A 27,617-nucleotide genomic window follows, 5' to 3' on the forward strand; every position below is an offset into this window, starting at 1 on the left:
GAGAATTTTTTGGCATTGCCTTTCTTTGGGATTGGAATGAAAACAGATATTTTCCAGTCCTGTAGCCACTGCTGAGTTTTCCAAATTTGCTGCATATTGAGTGCAGCACTTTCACAGCATCATCTTTTAGGATTTGAAATAGCTCAACTGGAGTTCCATCTCCTCCACTAGCTTTGTTCATAGTGATGCTTCATAAGGTCCACCTGACCTCGAATTCCAGGATGTCTGGCTCTAGGTGAGTGATCACACCATCATGGTTATCTGGGTCGTGAACATCTTTTTTGTATAGTTTTTCTGTGTGTTCTTGCCACCTCTTAATATCTTCTGCTTCTGTTAGGTCTATACCATTTCTATCCTTTATTGTGCCCATCTTTGCATGAAATGTTCCCCTGGTATCTCTAATTTTCTTGAGGAGATCTCTAGTCTTTCCCATTCTATTATTTTCCTCTATTTGTTTGCATTTATCACTGAGGAAGGCTTTCTTACTCTCCTTGCTATTCTTCGGTACTGTACATTCAAATGGGTATCTTTCCTTTTCTCCTTTGCCTTTTAAGTCTTTTCTTTTCTCCGCTATTTGTAAGGCCTCCTCAGACAACCATTTTGTCTTTTTGCATTTCTGTTTCTTGGGGATTGTCTTGACCACTGCCTCCTGTACAATGTCACAAACCTCGGTCCATAGTTCTTCCGGTACTCTATCTATCAGGTCTAATCCCTTGAATCTATTTGTCAGTTCCACTGTATAATCATAAGGGATTTGATTTAGGTCATACCTGAATGGTCTAGTGGTTTTCCCTACTTCCTTCCATTTAAGTCTGAACTTCACAATAAGAAGTTCATAATCTGAGCCACAATCAGCTCCCGGTCTTGTTTTTGCTGACTGTATAGAGCTTCTCCATCTTTGGTTGCAAAGAATATAATCAATCCGACTTCAGTATTCACCGTCTGGTCATGTCCCTGTGTGGAGTCTTCTCTTGTGTTATTGGAAGAGGAACAGGCAGGGTGGGGCCAAAACCCGGGGCCTGGGGATCAACTGGGCAGGATGGAGGCGGGGCTATGAGCTGGAGGGGTGGGGCCAGACGGGACAAGGCGGGGCTTGGGCGGGACAAGAGGTAGTGGGGCGGGCTTTGGGTGGGGCCAGGCTCCCGAGTCTCCTCACGCTCCCTGAGCCCGCCCAAATCCGGCCGGGACTGGAGTCTACCCTGGCGCCAGTGGCGGAGCGAAGCACACGGTCTGCTGCAGCTGCTGGCACTTGGCTCCAGCCCACACTCCCGGTTCGGTTCCTCGGGTCCGCTTTCCCCGCGCGACCGTCGTGTGGCGGCTCCCTGAGTTGACGCACGGGTCCTGGTCGATGGCTGCGCCGGCGTTGGGGCGCTGGGTCCTCGGCCTCGGGCCCCTCCTGCTCCAGTTCTTCCTCCCTTTCCAGCTGGTCGCAGGGCGCTGGGGTCCGGAGGGCGCGGGGGGCGGCGTGCACGGAGGTGAGCCTGGGCGACGGAGGGCGGTCTCGGGCGTTCGCCCTCGAAGCGGGCGGAGGGGCTCAGGGCGGCCGGAGTGCGCCTGGCTGGGACCTCGGGGCGGCCGGGGCAGCTCCACGCCGGTACCCGGAGAGCCGCGAGGTTGCAGCCGTCACGGAAAAGCCTGTTACCGAGGGCGGTTATATTCTTCTCCTGGGGGCTTGGAGTAAGGTTTCAGCCTAAGTGCTCAGATGTGTTTATTTAAATATAGAGAAAAGGCCACTTTGACTTTTGTTCCGTGACTCTCATCTCTCTGGGTGACTTAGTATATATATATACTTCGATAAAACTTTTTCAATAAAAGATGCCCTCCTTATCCATCAGGGCTTTACTTTCTTGGTTTCAACTGGGTTTCCCACGTTGTTACTTTATTCTTAGACGAGTATGCGGCTCCTTCATACTTGCTTGTGAATAAAGGGGGGTCGAACACCCCACTGTGAATAAAGTGGGGTGAATAAAGAGTCGAACACGACTGAGCGTTGCGCTCGCACACACATCGAGGCTCCTTGGGTTTAATACTAGGGATTAGGATTTGATCTGATGTGATTTACCGCTTGTCGCTGTCCTCTAACTTGCCCCTTGGCGTTTCAAATCTTTCCTTTCGCCGATGATGAAAAGTGTGAGTTGTGTAAGACTGGGGAGCGGACTAACCTGGCTGCAGAGCTATTTGCATCCTAAATTCTTCCTTAGCATCTTGGAATAGAGGTTTTTCTTCTAGCCTTCTCTATTTCAAAATGTTTTGGGCAGGAATAGAAACAAAAGAAAATGCTTAGTACTTTTTCAAATTGAAAGCTTTAGAAAGTTTGTCAGCCCTCTCAATACCTTGAAGAAAAAATGCTACCGCTTATGGAGCACCTGTGGTGTGATCGCCTGGAGAAGGGAATGGCTACCCACTTCAGTATTCTTGCCTTGAGAATTCCATGGACAGGAGCCTGGCAGTCTACAGTCCAGGGGGTGGCAGAGTCAGACATGACTGAGCGACTAACACACACATGGTCCGTTAAGCAGGAGATAAAAGCTGAAGTTCACTACGCCAGTATTTCAGTTTTTATGAGTAAGGAAACTTTATTTGGGTATAAGCAGAACCTTCCTCAAAGTTTTTAAACTCTGATTCCTGATTCTAGGAAGTGATAATCTTGAAGACTAGAATTATTTCTTGCAGGATGTGTTGCTTTACAAGGACTGTAGAGAAATAAGGTGAAGGATGATTTAAACAAATAAAATCTGGTGCAGAAGGTGTCATAATTTAACAGTAAGAAAGGAGTGTGATTTTGGAGCCAGGCAAACCTGGGTTCAAATTATGACACGTGTATCTTGACTTGGACAAGCTTGTCTCAGCTGTCCTCCTCCTTTGAAAAACAGATGATACTGCTTACCTCTCAGTTGTTTTCAGGATTAAATAATATATGTGAAATGCCAAGCACTGTGCCTGACATTCTAGAAAATAGTAGTCTCTATGCCTTTTGGTGAAAGTGGATAACTTTCATGTTGTATTACATTTATAGATATATTTTTCTCTTGGTCCCACATGAGCTTCTTAAGAACTGTGATCTTATCCTGTGTATCTTGGTATCTCTTAAGACCTAGCTTATTGTAGCAGTCCAGTAAATGTTGGTGGATGAATGATGGAACAGTAAGATCTCTCTGAATATCAGTTTCCTCATCTCTAAGATGAGTGAGCATTAAAGGCTTCCCTCTCTAGCTCTAAAATTGCAAAAAACTGTTGCTTTTAGCAAGTGATCATTTGAAGAGTAATGTTAAAGACAATGGAATTGCACACTGGCTAATTTATATGCTTTTGTGTAAAACTGCAGAAAGTGAAAGTCACTCAGTCATGTTCGACTCTTTGCAACCCCATAGAGTCCATGGAATTCTCCAGGCCAGAAAACTAGAATACTGGAGTGGGTAGCCATTATTTCCTTCCCCAGGGGATCTTCCCAACCCAGGGATCAAACCCAGGTCTCCCACATTGCCGGTGGATTCTTTACCAGCTAAGCCACCACGGAAGCCCCAGAGGTACCCCATTAATTTGCTGTGTTTCCTTGGGCATATTGCTTGACCTTACTGAACTGTTATTTCTCCATCTTTAAAATTAGAAGGTGATAATAGATGGATTTCAGGTGCTTCCAATCATAATTAATTTTACATTTACATTTTATTGTTTTCATATTCATCCTAGAATCTTAATAACTCTTCCTTGTGGTTTCCTGGGAGCCAGTCTCTAGGAAAAGAAAATGTCTGGTCTGCCAGCTGCCATACTTATTTAACTGGTGTAAGGTCATGGAGCTATGAAAGATTCTCAGGAGGCAATTTTGTCTATATTAAAGAGTAGATAATTAACCTAGTACATTAAAATAATATAAACCTTTTAAACTGACCCGACCCTGATTAGGAGAGTGATTTATGGAAATTAGTCATTGGTCAATTATATTTCTTAGCTGTATAGTTGTGAAACATTTTCATTGGTTGAAACTTTATTTGTAGTGACTGAGTTCTGTTTCATTCAAAGGGAAATAAAATAATTATTTTGTGGAAAATGAGAGCTATGAAAGATTTTTTCTCCTCACCTTTAGTCATTTTCATTAACATATTAAGAAGCTAATAAAATACACATATAGTGACCATCCTCTTTACTTTTATTATGATTACATCCAAAAGAATGTTGAGATACTTTATGTAAGAACACAGAGTTTTCACACAGTTTAATTGAAAATAAAAATTATTTTTGTTTTCTTGCAAATGCTGAATATGCTCTGAGTTAGACTGAGCACCTGGAACATAGGGTTTTATTTGTGTATCTCCTGATACGTTTCAGATGTACCTGAGTTTGTAAATGTAGCCTGTTGATGGAACCTTAAAAAGGTTTTCAATCATTTGTCAGAAAAGGGCTTTTTTTTTCAACTTATAATGTACAAATTAGATCTAGTCAGTAATTTTTTATAATTAGGATATGAGTTTTTTAATACGTAATTTCACTATAGAACATTTTTCTTCTAATAGCATTATATTTCTTCCCTAAAAAATTGGAATTCTTTCAGCTGTAATTTTAATATTAAATAAGCATGTCTTGACAATGAGAGTTGGTGAATATTCCTTTTGGAAAAAAGTTTACAATTTGCGTCTGTAAAACTGCTCTCCAAAATGGCAAAGGTATGGTTTTATAATGACAGTAGGATAGAAGAGATTATTTTTAACTGTCTTTTTCTGCTTAAATTAAATTAAATTAAAATTTTAATTTAAATGTTTTGTTTCCACTTTGGGGATGCCTGATATCATTTCTTCTAACTGTGTTTGATTCAGTGACCACATGCTCCTTTCTTCTAAAGGAGAATTATAGTCTTTTGCCAATAAAAATAGGAATTAAATACGAATATTTGAATTCTGACAAAAAGAACAATATAAACTTTTTTTTATTTTATTTTGCTTTACAATACTGTATTGATTTTGCCATACATTGACATACAATATAAACTTTTAAAAGGTACTGAATTATTTTTGGCTCTGCTGGGTCTTCACTGCTGCTCGTGGGCTGTCCCTAGTTGGGGCGAGCAGCGGCTTCTCTGCAGTTGCAGTGCTTCTCGTTGCTGTAGCTTCTCATTGTGGGGCGTGGGCTCTAGAGTGCCCGGGCTCAGTACTCATGGCACATGGGCTGAGCCTCATGGCCATGTGGAATCTTCCCAGACCAGGGATCAAACCATGTCCCCTACATTGGCAGGCAGATTCTTAACCACTGGACCACCAGGGAAGTCCAATATGAACTTTTGATATATTTCTTTTTATTTTGTGATTTACAGTGTATAATTAGGCAAAACTGGTTTTCCTTTCAGTGTTTCTCAACCTCTGGCATTTGGGGCCAGATATTTGTTTCTTATGGGAGATTGTCCTTTGCCTTGTAGGTTGTTTGGCAGGAACCCTGACTTCTACCCACAAGATGCCTGTGGAACCCACTGAAAAATATCTCCAGATATTGTCAAATGGTTCTTTGGGGACAAAATTGTCTCCCTTTTCCCCACCCTTGAGAATCACTGCTCTTAGTCTTGTAGACCAGGGCTTCTCAAACTTTAATGCGCACAAGAATCCTCTGGGGATGTTAGAATTGCAGCACTGATTCAGAGACATGGGCTGAGCTTCTGCGTTTCTAACAAGCGCCTGGGTGGTGAATGCTACTGCGCAGAGTACCACACACTGAGTAGCAAAGTTGCAGACAGTTTCCTGTTCATATAAAGTGGATGGATTCTCAAGAGGATGCAATGATAGTAATTATGGAAATAGAGGATTTACAACGAACTGTAGCCCAAACAGGAGAAGACCAATAGAAAGTAAGCTCCATCCCACCAGCCTAACAAATAGAGCCATCTTCCGTTTGCATTTGTCCTCCTAAGCCCCACTACTCATTCATCTTTGGACAGTCCTAAGGAGGAATTTTGCAGGAGTCTTATCAAGGTCACACAGGCTGAAGTGAGCTGAGGCAACTTCATGTTCTGGCGGGTGTTTTAGTTCATGACACTGTAAATATATGAGCTCATGATACATATTTATTGCCTGTTGAGAGGTTTGAGGTGTCAAATTACGATAGTGAACTCTGCATTTATTCAATCTGATGATGCTTAAACTTTTAAAGTGTGCAAGTTGTCTCTTTTTGAAAACTATTGACTAGACCTAAATTTAACACTGCCTAAGGTCATTTTCTTACCGCCAGTGTTCTGAGAGTCAGGGCAAGATGTTAAATTAGGTTTACTAAAGCATATCAGTTACAGAGAAAATTTATTCGATAATTCTGTGATAAAAATCAATAGAAAATATAATGAAAATCCTTGAGTGAAAAAAAAACCCTCTGCATTTCATTTATAACACTTAAAATAATGATTGGTAAGCATGCCTACTTGCCACATTGAAAATGTTGGACATAGTATACATTTCTTCTCATTTACAAAATGATTGATTATGTTCACTTTTTTACCTTGCTATTGCTTAAAATAGACCTCTTTGGACTGCGGCAGAGAGGATCTTTTAAAAAGTATGTAAGACACGTTTCGTTAACTTAAAAAAATACAAGGAGACTTGTAGGGGAAGATTACTCCAGGAATGCCTTAATTATGAATTGAGGGTATGTAATATATATCACTCTTACAAACTTTTTAGATATATTATTTTGTTCTATGATGACATGTAAAGAAGAAATGGAAGGCTATAGGCAGTAACCAGCAAAATTGAAAATGTGTACCCTTGACTCAGCACTTCTACATCTGAGAGTAGGTGTCATGGAAGTCCTTGTATTAATACAAGGATTTAACTTGTATGTTAACTACAGCATTTTTTCATTATAGCATTGTTAGAAATAACCAAAAGCTAACAACAGTATCGGAGAAGGCAATGGCACCCCACTCCAGTACTCTTGCCTGGAAAATCCCATGGATGGAGGAGCCTGGTAGGCTGCAGTCCATGGGGTCGCGAAGAGTCGGACACGACTGAGCAACTTCACTTTCACTTTTCACTTTCATGCATTGGAGAAGGAAATGGCAACCCACTCCAGTGTTCTTGCCTGGAGAATCCCAGGGACAGCGGAGCCTGGTGGGCTGCCGTCTATGGGGTCGCACAGAGTCGGACACAACTGAAGCGACTTAGCAGCAGCAGTAGCAGCAACAACAGTATAAATGCCTACCAGTGGTGAGAGCTTACATAAATTATGATACGGCCGTAACCCAGACCACTTCGTGTCTTATGAAGAAAGTGTGGAGATGGATGGGTGTACATTGATATAGAGAAATGAATGAAAGAAAGCAAGTCACAAAACTTGAAAAAGAAAACATTTGTTCTTCCTCTGTGTGTGAGTGCATTTTAAGATGGCCACACAATAAACTTTAAAGTGGTTAGCCTTGGAGGAAGGGAGATAAAGAGGAGGAGATGGACAGTTCCTACTTTTCATGTGCTTTTGGTTGGAATCTTGACGATCATACGTAACTTTTATAATGAAAGTATTACTTTGAGAAGAACAGAGACAAATCTGGGTCCTAGTTCTGCCTCTGCTGCCTTCTAGCTACTGTTAGACCAGTGATTCTTAAAGAGTCTTCTTAAATCTTTAGCATCTGCTACAGCTCTGGTATATTAGAACCTAACATGTGATACCCAGTTTAGTTTATTCGTTCATTCATTCAGCAGATGTTGAGTGGCTGCTGCCTGTATCAGTCTCGGTGCTAGAGGCAGAGCAGAAAACTCCGGTGCCTGGCTTCCTGGCGGGCATATCTAAGACAAATTTGCATATTTATTTACTTTCATCAGATCATACTGTTAAACAGTATGGCTGTGCAGAGAACACCCCACAATGTGAAGGGCACTCCCTGCAAATGAGAATATGGCTGCAGCCCTGAAGTCTGACACGGCATCACTCAACACTACTGAGTTAGTTTGGGCTGGATAAATCTTAGTCATAGGGGCTGTCCTGTGCACTACTGGTGGCTCAGATAGAAAAGAATCTGCCTGCAACGTGGGAGACCCAGGTTCAATTCCTGGATAAGGAAGATCCCCGGGAGATGGATACGGCAACCCACTCCAGTATTCTTGCCTAGAGAATTCTCTGGACAGAGGAGCCTGGCAGGCTATAACCCCTGGGATCGCAGAGTCGTACATGACTGACTAACAGATACACCGTGCCCTACAGGATGTTTGGTAGCATCCCTGGCTTCCATCCAGTACTCACACCACTCCCTCCATGTGACAGTCCAAAACATCACCAAACATTTTCAGCATTTTTCCAACAGATAGTCTTGTTTTATTTAAGTAAGTTAGAAAGTGGGGACATATGAATTTAATACCTAATTACTGGTGCCAAGTACTCAAATCACAGTTTTCAGCTTTGCAGTTTTGCTTCCTTTCTTAATCACCATACTAAAATTAAGGATCAAGTTTACGTTTCTTTGAAAATATATGTGGTTTCAGTAAGTAACTTAAAAGTGAAACTTTTTTGATAAGTCATTCTTTTAATTCCTCAAACTTGAGATGATACCAGAGTAGTGCTCCTTGGAGTTACAGATGGATTTGTGAAACCCAAATTTAAATCTCACAGAGTTAATAACAGTATACATATTGTACCTTTTATGTATTCAATTTAGTTTTTTCTGTCATCATATTTTTAACTACTTCAGAAGAATTGTCCATTAATTTGTTGTTATTGTTACTCTTGTCCTGTTTTTAGTGTGTTTCACGGCTAGGTTCTCTTTGTTTTTCTGAGGTACGTGATTCATGTGCTGTTAGTAGGTTGGTATTTAATTATTATTAGCTGTAAAGGGTAGAGACTTGAGGAGAGCTTTTCACTGAACTGTCATTGCAGTGGCGAGAGTGCCTGATGCCACAGATACGTTATTCCTTCATTTTGTTGGTTTTTTTTTTTTGCAAGTTTCCACTGTCTATGGTATTCTATAGGGAGATGATCTTTTAGGCTATCAGGAAAGTTTTATGTAGAAATCGGAGCACTACAGGCAGTAATTGCTTTGTGATAGTACTTTTGTGTATTTGCCTTTTGAGGTCTATCAGTTATCCTTACTTTAGCAATCATTTAGAGGCTGATAAGAATGACTGCTGGCACTTCTAGGCACAGTTTTACTTAATCCTCACAATAACTTACTTTATTAGATTGGTATTGTTTTAGACCAGTTTTACAGATGAAAAAACTAATATGCAAAGAAGTTATATCTCCAGGTCAGACAATAAGTATTAGAAGTTAGATAGAACTCCACTCGTGGACTTAAAATCTACTAGTTCTTAGCCAGCATGTTATATTGCCTCTCTTCATACTCAAATCTGAGTAGCACAAGGCCTCTCTATCTTTAAAATGATGTCTAGTGGGACTCTTAATCCTTATTAGTAAACTTCTGTAGCTCTGGTGACAGTTGCTTTCACAACCAAGGATGAAATTCTGAATTACTAGAAATAAGTGGAAATTGTCAGATGGTATTAACTGCTTCATCTGTTCATGTATGCGTTCAGCACACAGACCACCTGCTCTGTGCCAGTACGCTGTTAGGACCTGGGGTGGTTGTTCAGTTGCTCAGTCGTGTCTAACTTTGCAACTCCACGGACTGCATCACACCAGGCTTCCCTGTCCTTCACCACCTCCAGGAGTTGGCTCAGACTCATGTCCATTGAGTTGGTGATGCCATCCAACCATCTCATCCTCTATCAGCCCCTTCTCCTCTTGCCTTCAATCTTTCCCAGCATCAGGGTCTTTTCCAATCAATTGGCTCTTTGCACCAGGTGGCCAAAGTATTGGAGCTTCAGCTTCAGCATTCCTTTTCCTGAATATTCAGGACTGATTTGCTTTAGGATTGACTGGTTTGATCTCCTTGGTGTCTGGGAGACTCTCAAGAGTCTTCCCCAGCACCACAGTTCAAAGGCATCGATTCTTTGGTACTCAGCCTTTTATATTGTCCAGCTCTCACATTTGTAAGTAACTACTAGAAAAACCATAGCTTTAAGGGTCCCAATTTCTCCACATTTTAACCAAAAAACATGTTATTATCTGTATTACTTATTATAGCCATCTTAGGGGGTATGACATGGTATTTCATGGCTAAAGGTTTGAACATCTTTTCATGTAATTATTGGCCTTTCTGTCACTTGCTTCTTGAAGGAAACGCAATGACAAACCTAGACAGCATATTAAAAAGCAGAGACATAACTTTGCCAACAAAGGTCTGTCTAGTCAAAGCTATGGTTTTTCCAGTAGTCATGTATGGATGTGAGAGTTGAACTACAAAGAAAGCTGAGTGCTGAAGAATTGACTCTTGAGAGTCCCTTGGACTGCAAGGAGATCAAACAAACCAGTCAATCCTAAAGCAAATCAGACCTGAATATTCAGGAAAAGGAAGGACTGATGCTGAAGCTGAAACTCCAATACTTTGGCCACCTGATATAAAGAACTGACTCATTTGAAAAGACCCTGATGCTGGGAAAGATTGAAGGCAGGAGGAGAAAGGGACAACAGAGGATGAGATGGTTAGATAGCATCGCTGACTCGATGGGCATGAGTTTGAGCAAGCTCCAGAAGTTGGTATTGGACAGGGAAGTCTGGCGTGCTGCAGTCCACGGGGTTGCAAAGAGTTGGACACGACTGAGCGACTGAACTGAACTGAAGTATCTGTTTTTAAATTGATTAGGTTGTTGGTCTTATTCAAGTCCCTTGTCAAGATGTATAATCTGCAAATTATTTCTCCTGTTTCTCTCTTTAAGTAGTAAGGGAAGAAAAGCTACTCTTAACTTACTACTGTGTTCAGCACTAAGTATAATGCTGTAGGAATGCCCGACTAAAGAAATGATTCCTGCATTCCAGGACGTTTGTTTCCTGGAGACCCACGACTTATGTGACATAATTGAAAAATAGTGCAGAGCAATACAGTAAGTCCCTTACATATGAACCTTCAGGTTGTGAACTTTTAAGATGTGAATATGCCCCTGTATGCCAACTGTTGTACTGTACTACTATATTTTTCAAGGTACTGTACTTTAAGATGAAAAATATTTTATTTTTGTGTTTGTTTCTTACGTATTTTTTGTGTGCAAAGTATTATAAATCTATTCAGTACAGTACTATTCAGCTGTGTTAGTTGGATATCTAGGCTAACTTTGTTAGACTTATGAACAAATTTGACTTATGAATATACTTTTAGAACAGAACTCATTCATGTGTAGGGTACTTTCTGTATAGTAATTGCCACAGGATTCCTAGGAATCCTGGTTGAAAGTGATTGCTTTAAAGTATTTATTTTGAGTAGGATGAGCAAATGTTAATTATTCACAAAAATTTTTTTTAAATAATTTTTTAGTTTGATTCAGTTTCTGTAGAATTTAGCTTATATATAGTATCACGTTTTCTGAATCAGTCCTTACTACTGAATGGTAAATGTGGATTTACCTGTCTTTGAGTACGAGTGCATTTCCAGCATTTGAAAGGCATAGTGCCTGATACAAGGCATATTTTGTTAAATGTTTGTTGAATGAATGAGCAAACATTGGTGGGGCTTGAGCTCTCAGGGGATATAACCATAAACCTCTTTCCAGTTGTCATGAGGCAGAAGAAATTAATGTGGAAAGAGGAAGAGGCTGAGGGGAGCTGAGCTCTGCCAATTATGAGCTCTGTAGCACTGGCCTTTCTGGTCTATATCCTCATTTGTTAAGTAAGGGAATGTGTTGGATCATCTCCTTCTTAATATTTTGGGGTTTATGAGCACTATAAACTGAAAACATTTAGAGCCAGATAAAGAAACATGGCCTCTAAGCAGAATTTGAGTGCACCATTAAGTTTTTGTGCTAAAATACCGTCGACCTTTGCACCTATCATTTCTGTAACATTGTACTAGGAAAATGTTATTTCTAGTATTGGATGTACTAGGAAAGTATTCACAAGGTAGTATCTTAAGGGTTCTCATTAAGTAGAACGATTATCATTTTATTTATTTATACCCTATCTACTTTCTTTCAAACAAAATTTGAGGTGGCAATTCGAGTTAGTAGTTTTTTTCCCCTTAGACAGTTTCCTTAGATGCTATTAAAACATTTTTTAGGACCTACTGGATAGCACAGGGGACTATACTCAATATCTTGTAATAACCTATAATGGAAAAGGAACTTCCCTCAGCAGCATTTCTGGACACTAACCTCATGGTTCTGAAAAGTCTCTCAGAAACTCAGTGCCTGGCATAGATGTTTTCACTATACACATGATGTACACGACCATCCGATATTTACCCAATCCCATCAGAGTGTTATCTCTGTCTTTTAAACAACCTTAAACTTTTGGTGTTTCAGAGACTATAACATTTAAAAATAGAATTAGAATAGGAGAAACTGGTCAATAATGCTATTTTAACTTGAACCTCTGAAATTAACAGCTTTTAAAATTACAGAGAATGACTCCTTAGTGTGTAATATTCTAATTGAATTGCAATAGCTCCAGTACTGTGCATTTCAGCAGAAGGAGACTTTTACAGAGGCATGGCACAAACTCTTACGGTATTTATAGGTTAAATCAAATATCTTAAGTAGCCTAGGGAAGTAAGACATAAACTCTGAAGACTAAGCTGCTCTATTAATTAAGGAATAGGCAGTGAGAGAAAATCAGAGGATGGATTTCCTCTAGCTAAAATAATTAGATACTTTTTAATAGCTCTGTATAGAAAACATGGTCTCTCATAACAAAAAGAGATTTTGTGGAAGTGCTAATTTTCTGTCAAATCATTCTTTCAGGTTAGAGAAAGATCAACACTAGCTACTCTAAATCTGCAATATATACTTTATGATAAATAAGCCATTGACATTTTGTTTTAAATAAGTGTTTTTTCTTTATAAAATCATGAGTTTTGAGTAAATGTCATCCTTGAATTTCATGGATTCCACATTTCCTAACAGAGACTCCAGTGTCCATAAAACACTAAAAACCCATTTCTTTAAATGGGTTTTCTCCTATTTAAACTCAGTAGAAATGTAAACATTACTATGATCCATAAATCTAATTAATCTTTCTTTGGCTATGGCATCTCAAACTTGTAAAATTTTGTCTTTTTTTTTTTTTTTTAAGTCTTGAACCCTAAGGTAATTGTATACAAATGTGTAGCAAAAATATGACAAAGCTGAATAATTTACTCAATATTTTTGTGTCCGTATATATTAAATGCATGTAAATTAAAGCATGCAGTTCATGGGGTCTCAAGGAGTTGGATACGACATAGTGACTGAACAACAACAACAAATTAAAGCATGTTTATTTTATACTTATGCTGCACGCTAAGTTGCTTAGTCGTATCTGACTCTTTGCAACCCGGTGGACTGTAGCCCGCCAGGCTCCTCTGTCCATGGGTTTCTGCAGGCAAGAATACAGGAGTGGGTCGCCATTTCCTTTTCCAGGGGATCTTCCAGACTCAGGGACTGAACCATGTCTCTTATGTCTTCTGTGTTGACACGTGGGTTCTTTACCACTAGTGCCAGTTTACCAGTAAATTTTAATACATCTGTTTTCTAGGTTTGGAATTTTATGACAAGCAACCCCCCAGCCCTGGTAATTTAAAAGCTTTTGTTACTTCAGTTCAGTTCAGTTGCTCAGTCGTGTCCGACTCTTTGCGACCCCATGAATCGCAGACGCCAGGCCTCCCTGTCCATCACCAACTCCCAGAGTTCACTCAGACTCACGTCCATCGAGTCCGTGATGCCATCCAGCCATCTTATCCTCTGTCGTCCCCTTCTCCTCCTGCCCCCAATCCCTCCCAGCATCAGAGTCTTTTCCAATGAGTCAACTCTTCACATGAGGTGGCCAAAGTACTGGAGTTTCAGCTTTAGCACCAGTCCTTCCAAAGAACACCCAGGACTGATCTCCTTTAGGATGGACTGGTTGGATCTCCTTGCAGTCCAAGGGACTCTCAAGACTCTTCTCCAACACCACAATTCAAAAGCATCAATTCTTCAGTGCTCAGCTTTCTTCACAGTCCAACTCTCACATCCATACATGACCACAGGAAAAACCATAGCCTTGACTAGACGGACCTTTGTTACTTAGATTTTAAATTACTCTGTGTTAATAATCTGATTTAACTAAGAAATATATCTGAACCAGAGTGTCCCTCATGGGTCACAAACATTTATATTAACATTTTATATTAAAATCTCCTATGTCCATAGCCTAAATAATACTTTATTGTTGTTCAGTCTCTCAGTCGTGTCCCACTCTTTGTGACCCCATGGACTGCAGCACGCAGGCTTCCTTGTCCTTCACTGTCTCCCAGAGTTTGCCCAAACTCATGTCCTTTGAGTCGATGATGCCATCCAACCATCTCATCCTACCTCTGTCGCCCCCTTTGGTTCATTCATAATGCTGAACTTTTTAAAAGTCTAGGTGTTTTGTGGGAAAGATGCCAATCCACTAACTTCTAAAAATTTGTTGTACAGGATTAGCTGAACCATCTGTTGTTGCCAAACATGAAGATAGTTTGTTTAAGAATTTATTTCAAGACTACGAAAGATGGGTTCGTCCTGTGGAACACCTGAATGACAGAATAAAAATAAAGTTTGGCCTTGCAATATCTCAATTAGTGGATGTGGTAGGTGTGCGCGTCATTACATATTCGTTTCACACAGGTTTATGCAGAGCGTCTTGTGCACGCAAGCACGGTGCCAGGCCACAGAGATAACAGGGGTGAATGAACATAGACATTTTCCTCAAGGAACTCACCAGGGAAAAACAATGATTACACCGCAGACACAGGAATACTGTATGTTTATGTAATCTGGTAGAGTTTAGAAATCATTTTATCTCATTTGGTGATTAAAATAGGCCTATTCTTAATAAATTTGAAGTGATTAAATATTTTATATGGCGGTTTCTCCTTAAATGTGTTTTAAAAATATGACCAAAAGATCAAAATTTTAAAGGAAAAAATCCAAGAGTTAGAGTTGTAGATTTTTAGAACCAAAAAGGATCTCAATGGATTATTGCTTCAGTATCACACATACAACGTTTCTGAAATCTTTTCCTGTGAGACCTATCAGGAAGTAAATTCTCTTCATAAACTTGTTTTTGTTGTCAAGAGATTCTTTCTATTTTAAACTGAAAGGTTCACACTAATTTTCAAACTAGTTTCTTCTTGTTCTGATCATATTAATCAATAATTATTTCCCTGTTGTGTTCCCAGAATAGTTGACAAGTATTTGTGTGTGTGTGTGTGTGTGTGTGTGTGTGTGTGTATAACGTAAGTGTGCCTTTATTTTCTGATTATAGAAGTAGTGCATGGTTTTTGGAGTTTTGAAAGTTCAAAAAAATACAAATAAGAAAACAAAAATTGACTGTAATTCTACCACCCAGAGGTGACCACTGGTAATGTTTTGTTGTATTTCTTGCCAGTTTTTTCTTTATAAGTACGTTATAAAATTGTGATATTGTTTTAGATATGATTTTAATTACTACTTTTTCCCCTATTGTTATATAATGAACATATTTATGTTAATACATAATCTTTAATGGCTATATTTAATTTATAATTTATTGTAAACATTCTTCTATAATAGAAACTTTTGTAAACTTGTTCCCAATTTTTAATTATATTATATTAATTATAATATTATCTATTATAAATGACAATGATGAATATATTTGTACATAATCAAGGAAGGTGGTAAATCAAAAGATATACAGTTTTTGAAGTCTGTTGATTAATATAGGTCACCTCATTGCTTCCAGAAAGATCAATCAATATGGATTCTGTACTTGATCCTTTGCTGGGCAATCCAGGGAGATTTTAAATATGAATTAAAAATAGGGAAGCAGAGTGTAGTTAATAGGACTTGCTTTCAACCTTTGTTTCCAGTTGGGATCGTTCGCGTGTAAATGGAGTAAGGGTAGAACACTGCACTACTAAAGCGTGATGTCACAGAAATCTGGCTATTCAGATCTTGGTGACTGAGACTATCAAAGAAGGCAGAGTGCTTGAGCTGGCCTTGTGCTAAGCTTAGGATCTGGCACGCAGAGGAGAAAGAACTTTATAACAAGGAACAGTATAATCACAGTGATTACATAAGTGGTGCTAAGCCTTTTTGTTCAGCGGTTTAGATCAGAGGTCTAACTGGACGGTAGAGGAGGTGACGAGTGATACCTGGTTGCCACGGTGCCTTTGGTCCTGCCGTTGCTTCTGTTTGGGGGACTTTCCTTCTCAGCACAAGCCATTTTTCCTTCAAGGCCAAATTCATCTGTCAGACTGAAATCCAAACTTCTGAAGACAGTCTTTCCTCTGTTCCAGTTACACTGACTGGCACTCATGTGCTGGCAAGGCCTCCTCACTAAAGCAGAGTGAGCTTTAGTCCTTGTGTCTCTTCTAACATGGTGTCTGGCACATAGTAAATGCTGAGTGAATGAGAGATCTGATGGATAACAGACATGGTAAAAGCAGAACTTTAGGAAGATTAATACAATATAAACACGTGGCTTTGAGGAGGGAAAGATTAGAAGCTTGAGAGGCAAGTTAGAAGAAGGAACAGGACTTGACCACTGATTATGGAGGGAGGCGTCTAATTCTGAAGCCTGGGTGATTAGAAGGGTAACCAGTTGGAAAGTAAAACTTAGTTGTTATGGAGGCAGGACAGAGAGGATGATGGGTTTGCTTTGCTATGAGGTCATCGTGGTGCGTTCAAAAGAAAATGCTGGCGAGGCCCCTGGAAGGTCAGGTCTGGCTCTGAAGTGAGAGACAAGGCTGAGGAGGTCATTTTGGAATTACTGGCCTTGGGGTGATTGCTAAAAACTTTGAATTGGTGTGTTTTTAAAGCAGAGAGAGCAGGAGCCTGATCCTTCAAGAACATTCATAGAAACTGGGTGGGTTAGCCAAGCAGAGAAGTTGGGGAAGGGTGGCTTCTGAAGAGAAGAGCCCAGAAAATGTACAGTCAGTGGCAGTAGGAGGGTGGGGGACTGGAGTCAAGGAAGATGAGGGCCAAGGGTCCTGGACATTGAGACTAGAAGTTTCACTGAATTGCTTCTCAGCAGGTTTATGCTGCTTTTAATCGCTGAAGTCTTTGCCCTGGAACCTTGTGGTCATGTTTAGTGGCTCTTGAAGTTTCCTCAGATCCCTATTCCATTGTGTTCTCGCTCTCTTTTTAAAACCTCAGTGTTGGCTTGTCTGTTTTGATTTTATTTTTATGGTCAGGTTAAAATAAACCTACCACCCCTAAAACTTTTCTGCTTTGCTTACGAGTACTAACATTTCATTTATTTGTGGTTTCCCCCTGAGTATCATCTTACATTTTTCTTTACTCATCTTTTCTTTGCATCCTCCACTGTGTTTAACACACAATAGATGCTAGAGAGACACTTGAGATCGAAATAAGCTATATCCCCTGAGCCAATGGCTAATTCCACATCTTCGGAGCCAGTTGTGAATTTTTGGATTGTTCTTTTATCTATGTTACTGTTGAAGATACTAAGTACTGACTAGGTCCTACCTCCCAGTGTAAAATTGATGTGTGTTCACATTTTCTGGGGAAATGGTCTATAATTTTCATCAGAGTCTCACAGATGACCTGCTAGCCTGCAGCATGCTCATTATGTGTTTACCAAAACTCCCCTACTTTTTAATGCCTCTGTTTAGAACTTCTGCCTGAAAGGCATATTCTAATAGAGGGCTCAGCAGTTATTCTGGATGGTGTGTGATTTCGGGGTGGGCAGTAAAGCTGGTGGTATAGGGTTTAAATTTGGGAGTTTTGAGTTCTAGAGTAGATTTTACCCACAAACTGGTGGTATGATTTTAAGCAAGTTTCCATCGGGCCAGTTTCCATGTTTGCAAAATGAAGGGATTATGATAGATAAAATCTCTCGTTCCTTTCCAGCGCTAATATTTTAATCGAGGAAAATTGCTCTTTGGAAAACACACCATAAGGAGGATGGCCATGCTGTTTCCTAGGCCCCATTCTCCATGTAGGGACTAACAGCTGCCTTTGTCCCTAGGGGCATGCGTTTTTCTGTCCTGCTCCTTTTTCCTAGGTCATGCATGTGTTGTTGGGATGGGATAGGCAATGGGGACCCTCCAGTCACCTAAGCTATTTATACCCCATCCTGTCTCCCCAGCTGTAGCGACTGCCTTGGCTTCTGTGGGTCTCTGTGCTCTGAGCATTGTATCCCATACAAGGTCCCTTTGTGGCTGATGACCATGATGATATTTTAGTGGTGCAGTTGGCTCTATATTTCAGTAAAATTTAATGGAAGAGCTGCCACTTTAATTAGGCCTTGAAAATTCAGCGAAGGACTGGCATAAGCAAAGATGAGACAATAGGAAGGTGTAAGTGGCAAGGACCCCTGGTTCTCTAGAAAAGTCGGATGTAAAAGCTTTATGAAGTTAACAATCCAAGTCTCTGACCTCCACACTTTTTTTTCTACATAACAGCTCCATAGAGAGATTGGCATTTGTGCCTTCGCAGAAGCAAATGACAAGTAATAGCCCCTCAAGAATGCATACATTGTATCTCACCAATTGTAGGATGCACGTTTCCCCACATTTTAGTACTTCTCAAATCAAGATGTCTTGTAATTAACGGCAGCTTACAATTCACTATCAGCCTTTTTCTTTCTTCCTTAGTGCTAAGTACATAAAATAATGCTGTGCTTCTTAGATTGCATCTTAGATTTGAAGAAATGTAGTTGTTGAGACTATTAACATCAAATGGGAAAATGCCAATGGTGGCCTTTATGGCAGGTTATCTGAAATACAGAGTATGTTGGAAGGAACAATGTGAGATTAGGCTGGAAAAAAGATCCTGCTTTTCTAGAGAACCGGATTGATGAACAGAACGTAGTATTCTATAGAGAGGAGTGCTTATATAAAAACTGATAAAATTCTTACTTAAAGAATTACCGTTTCTGTAATTGAAATAATCAGCCTCTTAAATTTCTTTTATTTTATAGGATGAGAAAAATCAGTTAATGACAACCAATGTCTGGTTGAAACAGGTATGTCTTGAATTTGAAGGGCCATGTAACTGTTAACTGGTGCCATTGTTATTACAGAGTTTGTAGCACAGAAGGGACATGAATATTTGGTCTCGGTGGACAGGCAGGAGGCAGAAAGGTGAGGCAGATGGAGTCTTGTATTCACACAGTTAACACTGAATGCCTGGCATTTGGCGGGCACTGGGGAAATGGTAGTGAACAAAACAGACAAGTCTAGCCCTCAAGGAACATCTTTCCAATGGAGGGTGGTGGGATAAATAGGAAGTTGTATAGTACTTTTCAAGCTGATAAGCTTGGAGAAAAATACTGAGAAGGCAGACAGAAGTGTTGGGGACTGGACTTTTAAATTGGATGGCAGGAGAAGTGCCACTGAGAAGGTAAGATTTGAACAAAGACTTGAGGAAGAAGCAAGCCATACTAGTATCTGGGGGAGGAACGTCCAGGCAGAGGGACACAAACGTGCAAAGGCCCTGAGGTTGGAGGGTGCCTGGTGTGTTTAGGGAGTAGCAAAGAAGCCAGCTGGCTAGGGGTGAGTGGCCGTGGGGATGGGAGTGGGAGATGAGGTCAGTGAAGCTACCAGAGGCCGATGGGTACCCCTAGCATAGGTTATGAGTAGTGGCTTCTAGGCCACTGTAGGATTTTGGTTTTTACTCTGAGTGAGATGGGAGCAGGCAAGAATGTAATGATTTATTTTTATTTTCATAGTCCCTTTTATATAAAGGAGTTTTTCTTTCTTTTTGTTTCTGGACAGTCATATGTGCCCAACTGCTGTTGAGCGCTTCCCTTTGTTTGTTCTTTATTACGCCTGATTTTATTTATTTTTGATTGCACTGGGTCTTCATTACTGCACACAGGCTTTCTCTAGTTCAAGAGCGGGGGGCGGGTGGCTACTCTTTGTTGCGGTGCACAGAATTATTGCGGAGGCATCTCTTGCTGTGGAGCATGGGCTCTGGGGCACAGGGGCTTCAGTGGTTATGATGCATGGGTTTAGTTGCCCTGCAGAATATGGAATCTTCCCAGACCAGAGATGGAACCCATGTCCCCTGCATTGGACTCTTAACCATTGGATTACCAGGGAAGTCCTGTCCCTGATTTTTAATACTTACTGCCAGTTCCCTAACCCCAAACTCCTTAAAGGCATATGTGCTTTCCTTGGGTACAAGTCTTGACCTGATCACAGAATTATTACGATGTGGAGGTGGGACGGTGTGTTTATGTGGAATGCATCATAAATCTGTCTGCTCTTTGCATGGCCTAGTCCAGCCAAGTCAATGACAAAACGGCTAGGAAAGAGAACGTTTTCCTTGAACCTGGACCTTAGCCTGGCCTGGACCAGGCTGTAGCTCCTGGGTATGGTTAGCTGGTAGAAGAGGTGTTGAGCAGAGCCGTGAACGCACCCAGCTCTGGTCCTCACCTGTGTCTCATGAGGGCCATGGTTACAGCCACTGCACGAGGGGACAGGGCTGTCCCCCAGAGCCCATAAGAAGGATGTGGAGGTGAGTTTTCTCTGCTGGGAGTAGAGGTGACTTCATGTCTAAAATATCTGAGTTTGGCAAAAACAGTAGAGTTTTCACTGTTTTTGGCTATTGCTTTTGTTGAAATTGATTCAGGTTTCTTTGTTTTAAAGGAGTGGATAGATATGAAATTAAGGTGGAACCCTGATGACTACGGTGGAATAAAACTTATACGTGTCCCTTCAGACTCTCTCTGGACTCCAGATATCGTTTTGTTTGATAAGTAAGTTATAGTCAAAATGCCATTTTATGTTTTCCTAAGAAAGAAATTGTATCACCATTAGGCACCAGTATTTTTTTTTATTCCCTTTGAAAATTTTTTGCCTATATAAAGTCCCATGACTTAATCTTCTGTTCTTTTGTTTCGTCAAGCTACAAATATGTTCTGTGGATTCTCTCCATTTTGCTTGTGAATTATTTTCTGATCATAAAAGTGTTCTTGGATTTTAAAACTTTGTAATCCATTTGGAAAGTCCAGAAAGGTATAAAGAAGTTGGGGGGGAACGTAATCAGTCCTGTTAGCCCACCACATGGAGCCAACCACAGCGTCTGGCTTACATGCATAGTGAGCTTACTCTGCCTGGCAGCGCACTCAGTGCCGTGTGTGCTGTAGTCATCTGAGTCTCAGGATAACCTCACGAACTAGGGATGACTACATTTATGTGCCAGATGAGAAAATGGAGGCCAGGGGTAGTTATGTTTTGTCTAAGATCACAGCTCACATGCGGTGGTGGGGGTGGAGGTGTTCATAGTAAAGCAGCCTGACGGTCCCATTTACCTCCTATTTTCAAGCCTACGTATTTGCTGACTGCCTTCCAGATTTTTTGGGATTACTTTTTTTTAATAAAAAGGTCATACTTTATGTTTAAAGGTGCATCCTTTTAATTTTGCTTAGATGTTGTAATTTTTGTGATTTTCCATAATTTTGAAAATTATGTTGTCATAATTTCCCCCCAGTGAGGAATGTTGGGTTGATTATTAGCTCATATTAATGAGTATTCTACCTAACTGTATTTCGATTATGGTTTTTGATGTAGGGGAGAGGGTATTTCTGGATTCCAGTTTCATTTTTTTTTAGGACCAACCACTCCAGGACACTGGGGAATTTGTGCTTATCCTAATGTACTTTATCTTATTTGCAAAAAGGCATTGGCATGAGGACAGAGCAAAGGCTGAGAAAAAATGTTTCTCACTTTTCAAACCTTTACCTCCATGCTTCTCAACGTGGAAGGAGTGAACAAAGCTGCAAGGTAGCATGATGCAGCTTCCTGGAGCATCATTTTACTCGGAGTCACTGCAGACAGTTTTATATTTAACATGGGTATAATACAGAGGAGTGTGCAAAAGCTACATGAATTTTAACATAGAGAACAATATCCCAAAGAGAGCTCATGTTGGTGGTGGTGTTTCCCGCTAGACTTCTCCAGTGCCTGAGTTCACGTGGTAACAGACTTCGAGAGGGCCAGCTGTTTTCCAGCGCTCTGCCCAGCTTGGGACTGTCATTTTTTCCCCATCACTGTAGGAAGTGTCCAGTATCTGTCATGGAGGCGGACAGTCACTGGAGGGAGTGGGTCTAGGAATATGAATTTAGGTTCTGGCTGTATGCATGTCCATTTTTTTTTAAATTTTTATTTTTACTTTATTTTACTTTACAATACTGTATTGGTTTTGCCATACATTGACTGCATGTCCATTGTTATAAATAGCCTAGTTATATTTTGTGTGTGCATGCATGCTAAGTTGCTTCAGTCGTGTCCGACTCTTTGCGACCCCATGGACTGTAGCCCACCAGGCTCCCCTGTCCATGAGACTCTCCAGGCAAGAATGCTGGAGTGGGTCACCATTTCCTTCCCCAGGGGAATCTTCCTGACCCAGAGCTCAAACCCATGTCTCTTGCATCTCCTGCATCGGTTCTTTACCACTAGCGCCAGTTACCTTTTGTGTGTAATCAAAGTGAAATCATTTCCACTACATGAATCTCAAGATTCTGTAAATACAGATCTGTTGGCCCTGGAGTAGACATGGAAACCGTGGTTCGACTTCAGCAGAGTTAGATATTTAAGGACTCTAGAGTCCCCTCCATGTTGTAGGTATAGCTCAAGTGTAATAATTTTAAGAATATTTCATGCTATATTGTAGGCTTTCTTACAGACATTAGGCTTGTAAAACATATGCCCGGGTTGTTTACTCTCTGCCTTGTTACTGTGTATGTGTGTATTTCAGTGCAGATGGACGTTTTGAAGGGGCCAGTACCAAAACCGTCGTCAGGTACGACGGCACGGTGACCTGGACTCCACCGGCAAACTATAAAAGTTCATGTACTATCGACGTCACATTCTTCCCATTTGATCTGCAAAACTGTTCCATGAAATTTGGTTCTTGGACTTACGATGGATCACAGGTTGATATAATTTTGGAGGACCAAGATGTAGACAAGAGAGAATTTTTTGATAATGGAGAATGGGAAATTGTCAGCGCGACAGGGAGCAAGGGAAACAGAACCGACAGCTGTTGCTGGTATCCTTACATCACTTACTCATTTGTAATTAAGCGTCTGCCTCTCTTTTATACCTTGTTCCTCATTATACCCTGTATTGGGCTCTCATTTTTAACTGTACTTGTCTTCTATCTTCCTTCAAATGAAGGTGAAAAGATTTGTCTCTGCACGTCAGTACTTGTGTCTCTGACTGTCTTCCTTCTCGTTATTGAAGAGATCATACCCTCATCTTCCAAAGTCATACCTCTGATTGGAGAGTACCTGGTGTTCACGATGATTTTTGTGACACTGTCTATCATGGTCACTGTCTTTGCTATCAACATTCATCACCGTTCTTCCTCAACGCACAATGCTATGGCTCCGTGGGTCCGCAAGATATTTCTTCACAAGCTACCGAAACTGCTTTGCATGCGAAGTCACGTAGATAGGTACTTCAGTCAGAAGGAGGAAACTCGGAGCAGCCGCGGACCCAGATCTTCTAGAAACACACTGGAAGCTGCGCTGGATTCCGTTCGCTATATCACAAGACACGTCGTGAAGGAGAACGATGTCCGTGAGGTCTGTGACCACATGTCTTTACAAATGCATGTCTGTTGTGATTTGAAGTCAGGCCCCTGGCATGACCCTTAAGACTAAGTATAGATTGAGGGCCAGAGATAGTGACAGACTGTTTTGTAAAAGATGGTTACTAAAATTTCAGTGAAAAACATCTGCAAAATGTGGCTTATACACAGATCTCACATCTCCTTTTCCCCCATCAGCATCTTGGATGACTTTTTTTATTGGAGGATAATTACTTTACAGTGTGGTGCTGGTTTCTGCCATACATCAACACGAGTCAGCCACAGGAACACATCTGGCCCCTCCCTCTTGAACCTCCCTCCCGTCTCCCACCCCATCCCACCCCTCCAGGTTGTCACAGAGCCCGGGGACGAGCTCCCGGTGTCACACAGCACTTTCCCCCTGGCTCTCTATTTTACATACGGTGTGTGTGCGTTTCCCTGCTACTCTCAATTCGCCCCACCCTCCTCTGCCCACACCGTGTCCGCAAGTCTGTTCCCTAAGTCTGCGCTGGAATGACTTAGTAACGCTGTGTGATTCTGACTGTTCTGTTTTTCTAAGGCCTAGTTAGCTCTGCTAACATGATTAACTGTCTCAATTCGATCTTCAGTAACTTTGTTTCTGAAGTCTACGGTCATCTGCAGGCACAACTGCATTGTAATTTATCCAAAGTGATTTTAGTTTTTTAAAGAATGACTCTAATGTAGGCTTTATAAATACAGCCAAGATATTTTTCTAGAATCCTCTTGTTGTTCGCTTACAAGAGAATGTTAGTGAATTTAACAGCAATAATGTCTCAGGTGTTATGCATTATACATCAGATACATGTCTAGTGTTTAATAATATGCTTAATTTCTTAAAAACAAAAGTTTGCTCCAAACTTTGTTATAGAAAAATAACTCACTGGGTCCTTATTTAAAGTTAATTTTTAAAATGCAAGAATGAATACATTTTATTAATATGATATTGAACTGGTATTCTTTTCAAAATATTTCAGTCTTGTCACTATTCTTTATTTCTATTGTGTAATATTTTTAAAGGTATGACTATAATACTGTTTTTTCGGAGAAGGCAGTGGCACCCCACTCCAGTATTCTTGCCTGGAAAATCCGTGGACAGAGGAGCCTGGGAGGCTGCAGTCCATGGGGTCGCTAAGAGTAGGGCACGACTGAGTAATTTCACTTTCACTTTTCACTTTCATGCATTGGAGAAGGAAATGGCAACCCACTCCAGTGTTCTTGCATGGAGAATCCCAGGGGCGGGGGAGCCTGGTGGGCTGCCGTCTATGGGGTCGCACAGAGTCGGACACGACTGAAGCGACTTAGCAGTATAATACTATTTTTTATAATTGAATTTACTTTCAATAGTTGCATTAAATTTTCTCATAGGCATTTTCTCATAGAAACAGAAAACAAACTAGAGGTTACCAGTGGTGAAAGGGAAAAAGGGGGCAAAAGAGGCCAGGGAATTAAGAGGTACAGGTTACTGTATATAAAAATGCTATCAGGATATATTGTACAGCACAGGAAATATTTTTTAAATGTGTATCTCTTTGGCTGTGCTGGGCCTTCATTACTTTCTCTAGTTTTGGGGAGCAGGGGTGCCCTTTGTTGTGGAGCACAGGCTCTAGGGCATGCTGCCTCAGTAGCTGTGGAGCACGGGCTTAGGTGCTCCTCAGAAAGTGAATCTTCCTGGACTGGGGATTGAACCCCTGTCTCCTGCATTGGCAGGCGGATTCTTACCCACTGTGCCACCAGAGAAGTCCCTAGCCGATATTTTACAATAACTTAAGTGGAGTATAATCTATAAAAATTTTGAATGACTATTGTATAGCTGATACTAATATAATATTGTAAATCAAAAGAAAATAAAATAGTACCTAACATAAAACATGTATATGAATTCTAATCTCTAAAACTTTGTTACATGGAAAAATTTCTAGCAGGTGTGGTAAGCAGATGGAATGAATCTGGTAAAATACCAGCCCTCTCCCCCAAAGGGACATTGACATAAGTTTCTAATAAACTTTAAAAACATTTTTACTCAAGTATAGTTGATTTACAATGTTGTATTAATCTATAAACTTTTAATACTTGTGAAACATAAAGTTTCTATTTGGTGTAAGTATCTAGTTAAATTAGTTTATAAGGTGAAGCCATCAAAGGAGTCTTAAAAAATACAGATATTAGATAATAGTATGGATTGAGAGAGGATTTATTTATTTGGCCAATCAGTGCAGCACATGGGATCTTAAATCCCCGACCAGGACTCCAACCCACACTCCCTGCATTGGAAGTTCAGAGTCTTAACCACTGTATTTAATGAATGTCTGCAAAGTGCTGTACAGCAGGGTCAGGGCTCCTTCCATGAGACCAGTAAAGGGGGTTTATTTTCAAGGGAAAAACCTATAAGTAGAGAAGCTGTAGGGTTTTATAATCCTCTAAATTTTACATTATCCTCAAACTTGGGGGCACAGTTCCTGTAGAAGACTCCGTGCTTCACAGCAGGGGCTAAGGAAGCCCGTGGTCAAGGACGTGGCCTGTTGAGTAGGACCCTCTGGTGCTCAGGGCCTGGTCTCAGCCTGCCCTTTCCTTGAGGTCACTCACACCTGCTGAGCCAGATCTCTGCTTGGGATGCAAAAACGGGGAGGGAATGAGCTCTCAGCTGGCAGATCTGAACTCACGTTATTGTTGTTCAGTTGCTAAGTCATGTCCGACTCTTGGTGACTCCATGGACTGCAGAATGCCAGGCTCCTCTGTTCTCCACTATCTCCTCAAATTTGCTCAGATTCATGTCCATTGAGGTGGTGATGCCATCCAACCATCTCATCCTCTGCCATCACCCTTCTCCTTTTGCCTTTGGTCTTTCCTAGCATCAGGGTCTTTTCTAATGAGTTGGCTCTTCCCATCAGGTGGCCAAAGTATTGGAGCTTCAGCTTCAGCATCAGTCCTTCCAATGAATATTCAGGGTTGATTTCCTTTAGGATTGACTGGTTTGATCTGAACTCATGAGCTTAGGTTAAAATGGTCCCTAGGAAATCCAGAACTAAATAAAGCAAGTGAGGCGAGGAAGAAGATTAACAGCTGTTGAATGTATATTATTCTGAACCAACTTTTCATTTGTCATGAGATTAACATCCGGCTGGATTGTCTTTAAAAATTAAACACTCCTGGGCCAGAATAATTAATAGAAGTAACTATATATAGTAAGAATTAAAAATATTTTAAAAGTGTATTGTAAGATATGCAAATACTATATTTTATTAAAAATCTATCAAAATAAGCCACTTGTATTATAAGCTGACGTGTAAATTTACAAATTGTGTCTTAATTATTTAACATTGGTTTTTGTGTTTTTTGGTACAGGTTGTTGAAGATTGGAAATTCATAGCCCAGGTTCTTGATCGGATGTTTCTGTGGACTTTTCTTCTGGTTTCAGTTGTTGGATCTCTTGGGCTTTTTGTTCCTGTTATCTATAAATGGGCAAATATAATAGTACCAATTCATATTGGAAATGAAAATAAGTGACACTTTCCAAGGGGTTGTAGTAGGAATTTAGTTAAAAGGCACATATTTCTTATGGCACCTATGAATTACAAAAATGTAAACTGTGTTTAAAATTTGATGCAACCAACATCAGTTTATCTCAGTAGATTGCCCATTAAAATATTTAGCTGCATGACTGAAGTAATAACTGAGTGAATAATATTTGATCTTCTAAAAATAATAGCACAAAATATTATCTAAACTGAACTAATAAAAATCTAATGTTTGTATCCTGGCAAATAATTCTTTGTAATCAGCAGTGAAGTTCATCCTTTGATTGTGCCGGAAAATCCTGTTGTATGTGAAGACTGATTTCATTTGGTAAAGGTACACATTTAAAAATTCGCTCTGTCCTGTATTTACTGCATAACAGCTACAGTCTACTGTTGTTTTAAGTAAGCTGGCTACTTGGTATGATAATGATTGAATATGATGCAGCTTTTTTATAACCAGCATTTTTAAAAAATAAAAAATGGGAATTGGGAATTCCTTTAAGGCTTGCTTTATTTTGTAGATGCTTAA

At 40.4% G+C, this 27,617-nt stretch overlaps 1 protein-coding gene across 1 annotated transcript; it reads left to right on the forward strand.

The window, feature by feature from the left end:
- Window positions 1,162–27,325, forward strand: CHRNA5 (cholinergic receptor nicotinic alpha 5 subunit). Its single transcript, XM_018066573.1, has 6 exons — window positions 1,162–1,475; window positions 14,442–14,593; window positions 18,934–18,978; window positions 20,606–20,715; window positions 22,716–23,547; window positions 26,916–27,325. The coding sequence occupies exons 1-6, from the start codon at window positions 1,349–1,351 to the stop codon at window positions 27,075–27,077; spliced, it is 1,428 nt and encodes a 475-aa protein (XP_017922062.1). The 5' UTR covers window positions 1,162–1,348; the 3' UTR covers window positions 27,078–27,325.

Source organism: Capra hircus, chromosome 21, assembly GCF_001704415.2.
Source record: "Capra hircus breed San Clemente chromosome 21, ASM170441v1, whole genome shotgun sequence".
In the NCBI taxonomy this organism is placed as follows: domain Eukaryota; kingdom Metazoa; phylum Chordata; class Mammalia; order Artiodactyla; family Bovidae; genus Capra; species Capra hircus.

Coding starts and splice junctions, on each gene's coding strand:
- CHRNA5 (XM_018066573.1), top strand. CDS start 1,349: ATGGCTGCGCCGGCGTTGGGGCGCTGGGTCCTCGGCCTCGGGCCCCTC. Junction 1,476..14,441: donor GGGGGGCGGCGTGCACGGAG/GTGAGCCTGGGC, acceptor TTTGTTGTACAG/GATTAGCTGAACCATCTGTT. Junction 23,548..26,915: donor AGGAGAACGATGTCCGTGAG/GTCTGTGACCAC, acceptor TTTTTGGTACAG/GTTGTTGAAGATTGGAAATT.